Source organism: Penaeus japonicus, unplaced genomic scaffold (assembly GCF_977035675.1).
Source record: "Penaeus japonicus unplaced genomic scaffold, GWHDUDI00000001_assembly GWHDUDI00000017, whole genome shotgun sequence".
In the NCBI taxonomy this organism is placed as follows: Eukaryota; Metazoa; Arthropoda; class Malacostraca; order Decapoda; family Penaeidae; genus Penaeus; species Penaeus japonicus.
The window spans coordinates 22,524,428-22,535,360 of NW_028234419.1; the positions used below are offsets into that span (position 1 = coordinate 22,524,428).

The 10,933-nt window shown below is 31.7% G+C and overlaps 1 protein-coding gene and 1 long non-coding RNA gene across 2 annotated transcripts; one reads left to right on the forward strand and one right to left on the reverse strand.

Annotated features, from left to right (window-relative positions):
- Nucleotides 1-6,186: 6,186 nt before the first annotated feature.
- Nucleotides 6,187-6,727, reverse strand: LOC147470071 (uncharacterized). Its single transcript, XR_015191754.1, has 2 exons — nucleotides 6,679-6,727; nucleotides 6,187-6,562 (listed from the first exon to the last, which is right to left on the reverse strand). It is a non-coding gene; the product is annotated as an uncharacterized LOC147470071 (long non-coding RNA).
- Nucleotides 6,728-8,640: 1,913 nt separating this feature from the next.
- Nucleotides 8,641-9,265, forward strand: LOC147470072 (uncharacterized). The gene is made up of 2 exons (XM_086545741.1): nucleotides 8,641-8,701; nucleotides 8,916-9,265. The coding sequence occupies exons 1-2, from the start codon at nucleotides 8,693-8,695 to the stop codon at nucleotides 9,135-9,137; spliced, it is 231 nt and encodes a 76-aa protein (XP_086401867.1). The 5' UTR covers nucleotides 8,641-8,692; the 3' UTR covers nucleotides 9,138-9,265.
- Nucleotides 9,266-10,933: the final 1,668 nt, after the last annotated feature.

Sequence of the window (10,933 nt, forward strand, 5' to 3'; positions counted from 1 at the left end):
CTTGAACTTGGGAGCCAGTTCAAGGTCATGAGGTCATTGGTTAACTTAAACTTGAAAACCAGAATTTCTTTTATGGAGATTTTGCATAATTTTAGCGTATTGCAAATAAAATAGATTTGCGTCAGTGTAGCTGGAAAAAACCTACCATTGAATATACTAAACAAATGATAATTTTAAGGAACGATCGACTATTCTACTTTTGTAGAGTAACGGGCAGTCCAGTTGAAAAAAAAAAAAAAAAAAAAAAAACGGAAAGCCCTGTGTTAGACTATGACAGGGATATGACACGTTCTTGAGAAATATCAAGAACATTCTCATAATATTCTAAATTTAGGATTAAAGTGACATTTTTTTTATGATTCATACTTCCTAGAAGAAAAAAAGAAAGGGTAGAAGAAAAAATGTCTTGAACACAATACATATGACGACTGCAAGAGAGGAATCAATGGAAAGACTTTCATATTTATACTAATAGTCAATTAGGCGAAGGAAGCAGAGAGCAAAGACTTTTATGGTGATAACAGTATATTATGGGAATGATGTAATACCTTATGAAGACAATCATTTGAGGTTGATAGGATTAATGAGCTTTTGTACTTTTGGCTATATCTATGTATCTTACTATGTAGCCTGACAGATCGATATATGCAGACATATTCTCCTTTTATTAATATATTCTATCAACAAAGTTAACTTTCTTCCTGTTAATGTTTATAATGAGAAAGAAAATAACTCTAGATTTTATCAACATACTATCTATCTAATAGTCTTCTCCGGATATTTTATAGACGAAGAAAAATTGATTGTATCTATAAAATTGTCAATCAAGAGCGGGATCATTTGACACGAAAAGTAACATTTGTGGAATCATCTGAATAACATGTATAGCTTTATACATATATACACATAATATATATATATATATATATATATATATATATATATATATATATATATATATATATATATGTATATACATATATATATAAATATGTACATGAAATAGACACACATATATGTCTATATCTATCTATCTATCTCTCTATCTATATATACATATATATTTGTATGTATATTATTAATATACATATACATATGTGTGTAGATATACAATAAATACACATATCAATATATATATATATATATATATATATATATATATATATATATATGTCTATCTCAATATAAATGTATATATACATACATCAACATACATACATATATATATATAAATATAATATATATATATATAATATATATATGTGTGTGTGTGTGTGTGTGTGTGTGTGTGTGTGTGTGTGTGTGTGTGTTTATTTAGAGTTTTATAATGAGAAAGGAAATACCTCTAGATTTAATCAACATACTATCTAATGGTCTTTTCATAGTATTTATATAGACGAAAGGAAAGGACTGTATCTTTAAAATTGTCAATCAAGAGCGGGATCATTTGCCACAAACAACATAACATTTGTGGAACCATCTGAATAGCCTGTATAGCTTTATACATATATACACATAATATATAGATATATATACACATACATGGATATATATAAATATATACATGAATATACACACATATATGTCTATATCTATCTATCTACCTACGTATCTATCATTCTCTCTATCTATATATATACTTGTATGTATGTATATATACATATACATGTGTATATGTATACATATACATGTGTATTGATATGTGTATAAATACACATATCAATATTTATGTCTATCTATCTATATAGATATATTTATAAAAACATACATACATATATATATATATATATATATATATATATATATATATATATACATATATAGTTAGCTTTGCTTCCTATTATATTTTTTGATATTGTGTGAGAATCAAAGTTCATGTGATTTCCCGGTCTTTTCCTAGAGAAACGCAACACACCGGTTCTTGCCTGGATACACCTGAGTCCAGTCACCTTACCTGCTAGAGGATGAATCTCTTAGAGCAGGTATATAAGGGCATCACGCTTCTTGCAAGACATACTATGATACTTTTTTTTATAAATAAATTGACACATTCAACTTCTCGGGAAATATGAAGTGTGTAAGTATCTGTTGTTGTATCGTCACTTAATGTAATCGATGGGTTTATCTTATATGCGATTATATATCCATGGTGAGCTTGACCCTTTCCCAAATAACCTCCTCCTTAATCCTTAGGTGTCTCTCCTGCTCACCGTGGCCATGGCCCTGGCTCTCCTCACGGGGTCAGCCCAAGCCATGCCGGAGCCCCTCGCTTTGGCTGACCCTTCGCCGGCAGCCGGTCCCTACGCCACGGCTGACCCCTATTATCCCTATGGATACCGAGGTTATGGCTACGATCACTACAGGTATGGCCACCACAGTTCCTACGACGGCTACGGACACCGCTACTACTACTGAGGTTCCACCGAAGATGACTGGCTGCAACCAAATCACCCGATGATTATGCTAGCACGCATTAATGCAGTACCTCCTTTCATATAGCGAAATCTCAGACTGATTTAGCAGTATATTGTATTTGTTCTACTTCTGTAATGGTTAAATATATGTATGAATCGCATATCAGTTTTGCTTTTTCTCTTTTTTTCTGCCACTATGCGTTTAGATTCTAGACAAAGGTGTATTTATATGTATATGTATATATATATATATATATATATATATATATATATATATATATATATGTATGTATGTTTATATGTATATATATACATTGTGTGTATGCGTGCGCGCGCGCGTTTGTGCGCTTTTCTATAATGTTCCACTTCATATGGGGACACGCACCTGAGCAATTGTTACAGGTTGCTAATCATCTGTGTCTCGTTGCTGAACATGTTCCAAATATTCACCCCAGGTCTTGAACTCATGTGGGCGTTCCCAAGCCACGAGTGAGAACACATATAGTTGTCTCTTATTAGCGCTAATTCCCTCACCTAGTTGACTATTAGTATAAATATGAGAATCTATTTATTGATTCCTCTCTTGCAGTCGTCATATGTATTGTGTTCAAGACATTTTTTCTTCTACCCTTTCTTTTTTCTGGGAAATATGAATCATAAAGAAATGTCTCTTTGATCCTAAATTTAGAATATTATGAGACTGTTCTTGATATTTCTCAAGAACGTGTTGTCATATCACTGTCTTAGTCTAACACAGTGCTTTCCGTTCTTTTTTTTCCAACTGGACTGCCCGTTACTCTACAAAAGTAGAATAGTCGGTCTATTTTATTTGGAATACGCTAAAATTATGCAAAATCTCAAAAAAAAAAAAAATTCTGTTTTTCAAGTTTAAGTTATCCAATGACCTCATGACCTTGAACTGGCTCCCAAGTTCACGACGTACGTATTATCATTTTTGTAATCGAACCGCCTTTAGTTGTTGCCTATCCACTTGAAAAAAAAAAATGAGTACAGTCTGTGTACTTGCTTAATTGTTTATAGATATACGGTTATGTATTGTAAGTCTGCATTGTGTTAATTTTTTTAAAATTAATGTGGCGAAATGGAAAATACGTGTAAGGAATTACGAAAGATGTTTTGGGGATTTCCCGGTATCAGATTTTTTTTTTTTTTTCTCTCTCGCTCTCTCTCTCTTTCTCGCATATACGTGACATACACAAACATATATGATGTGTATATGTGTGGGTGGATAGATAGAAATAGAATTTTATATATAAATATATATAGAGAGAGAGAGAAAGAGAGAGAGAGAAAGATAGGCAGATAGATATTGATAGATATATATAGAGAGATAGGCATATAGATATAGATGGATAGACGGATACATATTAATTGCGAGAGAGAGAGATTGATAAATAGATTAACAGATAGAGAGATAGACAGGCATATAGGAATACGTATAGCATACCTGTCTGCGCATGTGTGTGTGTGCATAGATGCGTGCGTGCGCGCGCGTGAGCATATATTTCCTCTCTTCCTCTCTCTCTCTTTCTCTCTATACCTTCCATCTCTCTCGCTCTTTCTCTCCTTTTCTTTCTCTTTCTCTCTATATCCTTCTCTTCCTTCCTCTCTCACTTTACAGAGATCGTAACTTCGTACATTAAACAAAGCTTAAGCCTTTTTTTTTTTTTTTTTTTTTTTTTCGGAAATAGTAACTTACAGTTAGCTAGGCTGATGAAGGGATGAAGATAGATCAAATTATCTTGTACATCTTTACAACTCTATTGGGATGCATCAAAGATACAGAAGGAAAATTATGGCAATAAAATCCACTTTATATTGTCAGACTTCTCCCCCATCCCTCTCTCCTCGTATATTATTAATCTTCATTTTCTCTAATTGCGCGTGTGTCTGTTGTTGACCTAATATACAATTTCAAAGCCTGAACTAAGTGTAGTGACATTCTATTAATAGCATTTTGTAACTATCATATTCTAGTTTAAATGTTGAAGGATTTGTATTAGTGTACTTTATTTTCACATATCATAAACTTTTTTTTTATCTACGTTATCGAGACACATTTTTTTTTTTTTTTTTTTTTTTCATTTAGTATTTTCTTTGGTGTGATTCTTCTTTCTCCCAGATTGACACGCTGTTAAGAGGAATCATAAGGTTATACTTTTCTCATTAATCTCATTTATTTCTGTTGACCTTGACTTTAATAATACTAATCATGCTCTAACTTCTGATTGCCATCGTCGTATTTCTCCACATTGCTGCTTGTATTGCAACGCGTGTCGAACATAATGTGTGTCATGACTAAGGGCAAATATATACCTAGATAATACCTATACATACGCACGCGTGCCATTACTCACCCGCAAACACACACACACACGCACATATGTATGTGTATATATACATACATATATATATACATATATATGTATATATATACATATATATATAATATATATGTATATATATGTGTGTGTATATATACATATATATATATATATATATATATATATATATATATATATATATATATATATATATATATATGTATGTATGTGTATGTATATATACGTATATACTTATATATGCATATATATATATATATATATATATATATATATATATATATATATATATATATATATATATATATAACATATATATACATATATACATATATATGTGATGTATGTATATATATATATATATATATATATATATATATATATATATATATATATATATATATATATATATATGTGTGTGTGTGTTTGTGCATGTGCGTATATATGTACATATCTATATCTATCCATATACATATCCATATCCATATACATATCCATATCCATATATATAATTATATATACCTATACTTATATAATTTATACTCTGTGAACAGATTCATCAAGACAAAATTAAGAAAATTATGAATGAGAATGAATGAATTTCCAATATATGAGATACAACTGGCGCATTACGATGCCATATCTTAACAAGAATGATTCTATATCATTATATATCAATATATAGTTGACAAGGCATGCCCTACAGAATTTGAATTGCACCTTCACTCTGTCACTCATTGGCAAACTTTAACCAATCAGATTATATGTCTACTGTATTGTTAAAAAAGGGGTTCTAAAATTGTTTAGAAGGTGATACATATCGCATGCTAACTCTAAGACAGAAACTTTGCATGTAGTGCAACAATTTATGTCAAGTAATAGTACTCTATGTTATGTAATACTGTCAGAGTGGCATGCAGAGGCCACGCCAAGGCCAGTCTGCGAAAGATAATATGTTACTACGTTTTTCGAAACGAAACGAATGTATAGAAAAAAAGAAAAGAAAACAAAATAACAACGGTTTGCACGGAAAATATGATTCAGATAGTTCAGCACATACATCATATACATATCTATATAAATTTATTAATTCATCCATATATATATATATATATATATATATATATATATATATATATATACATACATATATACATATATATACATAAATATATGCATATATATGTGTGTGTATGTACATATATATATATACACATAAGCATATATATATATATACATATGTATATATATATATATATATATATATATATATATTATATATATACACATATATATACACACATATACATATATATATATATATATATGCAATTTTTGTGGCATACGATGGGTCATCCGTAATCATGTCTATATGTGGAAGGGGTTAAATGATATTATAGTGATAAGTAAAAATTGTTTTTTTATCGTTCCATTGAAACAAACACATACTATTACTAATACTATAAACATTCTAAATGAAAAAGAGGTACTAAATTCCACGCCAATTTGCCGGGATACAACATTCGGGTCATTTGGCTCCTGTCAGTCATCCTCGGTGGAACCTCAGTAGTAGTAGCGGTGTCCGTAGCCGTCGTAGTAACTGTGGTGCCCATACCTGTAGTGATCGTAGCCATAGCCTCGGTATCCATAGGGATAATAGGGGTCAGCCGTGGCGTAGGGACCGGCTGCCGGCGAAGGGTCAGCCAAAGCGAGGGGCTCCGGCATGGCTTGGGCTGACCCCGTGAGGAGAGCCAGGGCCATGGCCACGGTGAGCAAGAGAGACACCTAAGGATTAAAAAGGAGTTTATTTGGGAAAGGGTGAAGCTCACCATGGATATATAATCGCATATAAAATAAACCCATCGATTACATTAAGTGACGATACAACAACAGATACTTACACACTTCATTTTTTCCGAACAGTTGAATCTGTAAGAAGTCTCAGGGTGTGTCTTGTAAGAAGTGTGATGCCCTTATATACCTGCTCTGAGGGATTCATCCTCTAGCAGGTAAGGTGACTGGACTCTGGTGTATCCAGGGAAGAACCGGTGTGTTGCGTTTCTCTAGGAAAAGACCGGGAAATCACATGAAACTTGATTCTCACACGTTATCAAAAAATATTATAGGAAGCAAAGCTAACTCTAAATACACACACATATATATGTGTGTATGTAAATATGTATAAATGCATTTATATAGATAGATAGACATAGATATTGATATGTGCATTTATGTATATATACACATGTATATGTATATATATGTACATACATACATATATATATATATATATATATATATATATATATATATATATATATATATATTATAGAATTAATAAAACACTGCCACAGAGAGAGAGAGTGATAGATAGATAGGTAGATAGATAGATATAGACATATATGTGTATATTCATGCATATATATATATATATATATATATATATATATATATATATTATGTGTATATATGTATAAAGCTATACATATTATTCAGATGGTTCCACAAATGTTATGTGTTGTTCGTGTCAAATGATCCCGCTCTTGATTGAAAATTTTAAAGATAAAATCATTTTTTCTTCGTCTATAAAATATCCGGAATAGACCATTAAATAGTATATTGATTAAATCTAGAGATGTTTTCTTTCTCTTTTATAAGTATAAACATTAACAGGAAGAAAGCAAACTATATTGATAGAATATATTGAATAAAAGGAGAATATATCGATCTGTATAGTTCTATGTATAGAGAGATACATAGAACCAAAAGGACAAAAGCTCATTAATCCTATCAACCTCATATAATTGTCATCCTATAAGTATTGCATCATAACCATAATATACTGTTATCACCATAAAAGTCTTTGTTCTCTGTCACCTTTATTTCCTGGCCTTGGTTTGGTTTTGGGATATATAATTTACCTCATTGTTTGTGATGACTTTTAGTCCGGAAAATTGCATTAATTTGTTGCCTGTGTGTGTGTATGTAATATTCACACATACACACATGCATAATCAAAATGCAGCTATTGATTAAGTAGCGAACCAAACTGAATCATTTTCTCACAAAAGCCAAAAAGTGTCACCATAAGTCTTTTTTGCTCGAATATCTTGGCCTTGGGACGGTTTGTGGTAATGCAATTTAAAGTTGTTGTCTTTTGTGTGTGTGTGTAGATTATTGTGTATGTGTGACGATCATGTTTTATATTCAAATACAAACATTCATACATATGCATACACATATACACACACACACATATATATATATAAACATTCATATATATATTTATCTATATGTATGTATATATATACATTCATATATATATTTATTTATATGTATATATATTTATATATATACATATATATACATAGATACATATATAGATATATAGATAAATACATATATATAAATATATATTTATAAATATATATAAATATATATATATATATATATATATATGCATATATATATATATATATATATATATATATATGCATATATATATACATGTGTGAGTGTACGTGTGTGTAGGTTTATGTATGCATATATGTATATGTATGCATGTATATATATATATGTATGTATGTATGTATATATATACATAGATACATGCATATATGTATTTATATATGTATATATATACACATGATATATATATACATACATACATATATATCTTATATATTCATACATATACATATATACATATATATCCATGTCACCTTTATATATTGACTTTCATTACTTTATACAACTCTAGTTCAAATTACTTGTGTTTTCCCGGTCTTTTCCCTAAGAAACGCAACACACCTGCAACAGGTCATATTATATACCAGAAGACAAATCGTTGGCGCGATAACATCCCTAGAAAGACACACTCTGAGACTTTTGTTTGCACTCAGGACTGCGGATAATATGAAGTGTGTAAGTAGCTACGATTATTTTCTCGCATCAGTATTTGAGCCTATTCTTGCCTGTGGACATACTCTAACACAGTATGTGAGTGTGTCTGTGCACTTATATAATAGCCTATATCTGTAAAAAGTCGTGCAGTTAGTGAAAGCTTATCATATAGCAATAAATTTCATTTCCTCTGTATGTTGCATGCATTATAGGTATCATCATTTGTTATCTTTAGGTGTCTCTCCTGCTCACCGTGGCCATGGCCCTGGCTCTCCTCACGGGGTCAGCCCAAGCCATGCCGGAGCCCCTCGCTTTGGCTGACCCTTCGCCGGCAGCCGGTCCCTACGCCACGGCTGACCCCTATTATCCCTATGGACACCGAGGCTATGGCTACGATCACTACAGGTATGGGCACCACAGTCACTACGACGGCTACGGACACCGCTACTACTACTGAGGTTCCACCGAGAATGACTGGCTGGAACCAAATGACCCGATGATTATGCTAGCACGCATTAACGACAGTACCTCCTTTCATATAGCGAAACCTCAGACTGATTTAGCAGTAAATTGTATTTGTTCTACTTCTGGTAATGGTAAAATATATGTATGAATCATCGCATATCACTTTTGCTTTTCCTGTCTTTTTTTCTGCTACTGTGTTTCTAGACAAAGATGTATATATATATATATATATATATATATATATATATATATATATATGTGTGTGTGTGTGTGTGTGTGTGTGTGTGTGTGTGTGTGTGTGTGTGTGTACGTATAAACATATATGTATGTCCATTTATTAAATATACATATGTATATGTATGTATATATACGTATATATATATATTTATATTTATATATTGTGTGTGCGCGCGTGCGCGTTTATGCAAGTCTCTATAATGTTCCCTTTCATATGGGGACCGCATCCAAATGTTCACGCAGGTGTTCAACTCATAAGACATGGTGTGGGCGTTCCCGAGCCACGAGTGAGAACACATGTAGTTGTCTCTTATTAGCAGCAATTTCCTCGCCTAGTTGGCTATTAGTATAAATATGAGAGTGTTTTCATTGATTCCTCTCTTGCAGTCGTCATATGTATTGTGTTTATGATTTTTTTCTTCTACCCTTTCTTTTTATCTTCTAGGAAATGTAAATCATAAAAAAAAAAAAAAATCTTTAATCCTACAATTAGAATATTATGCCTGTCTTAGTCTAACACAGGGCTTATCGATTTTGTTTTTACTTTTACCAACTGGACTGCCCGTTGCTCTATAAAAGGAAAGTAGTCGATCGTTCCTTAAGATTATCATTTGTTTATCATATTTAATGGTAATTTTTTTCTCAGTTACACTGACGAAAATCTATTTTATTTGGAATACGCTAAAATTATGCAAAATCTCCATAAATTTTCATGTGTCATTGGTTAATTTAACTTGAAAACTCTGGTTTTCAAGTTAAATTAACCAATGACCTCGTGACCTTGAACTGGCTCCCAAGTTCAAGACGTACGTATAATCATTTTTGTAATCGAATCGCCATGAGTTGTTGCCTATCCACTTAAAAAAAAAAAAAAAAAATGAGTACAGTCTGTGAGCTTGCTTAATTGTTTGTAGATATACGGTTATGTATTGTAAGTCTGCATTGTGTTATTTTTTTAAATTAATGTGACGAAATGGAAAATACGTGTAAGGAATTACGAAAGATGTTTTGGGGATTTCCCGGAATCAGAGTTCATATTTTTTTCTTTACTTCTCGAATATGCGCAACATACACAAACAGATATGATGTGTATGTGTGTGGGTGGATAGATAGAAATATAGCTATATATAGAGTGAGATAGATAGACAGATATAGAGAGAAAGATAGGCATATAGATATAGATAGATATAGAGATAACGATAGGCATATTGATATAGATAGATATATATAGAGAGATAGGCATATAGATATAGAGAAATAGGCATATAGATATAGATGGATAGACAGATACATATTGATAGCGAGAGAGAGAGATTGATAAACAGATTAACAGATAGAGTTAGACAGCAATATAGATATACGTATAGCATACCTGTCTGCGCTTGTGTGTGTGTGTGTGTGCATGGATGCGTGCGTGCGCGCGCGTGAACATATTTTTCCTCTCTTCCTCTCTTTTTTTTTCTCTCTCTCTCTATATATCTCTTCCATCTCTCTCGCTATCTTTCTATTTCTCTCTATATCCTTCCCTCCCTTCGTCTCTCGCTTTACACA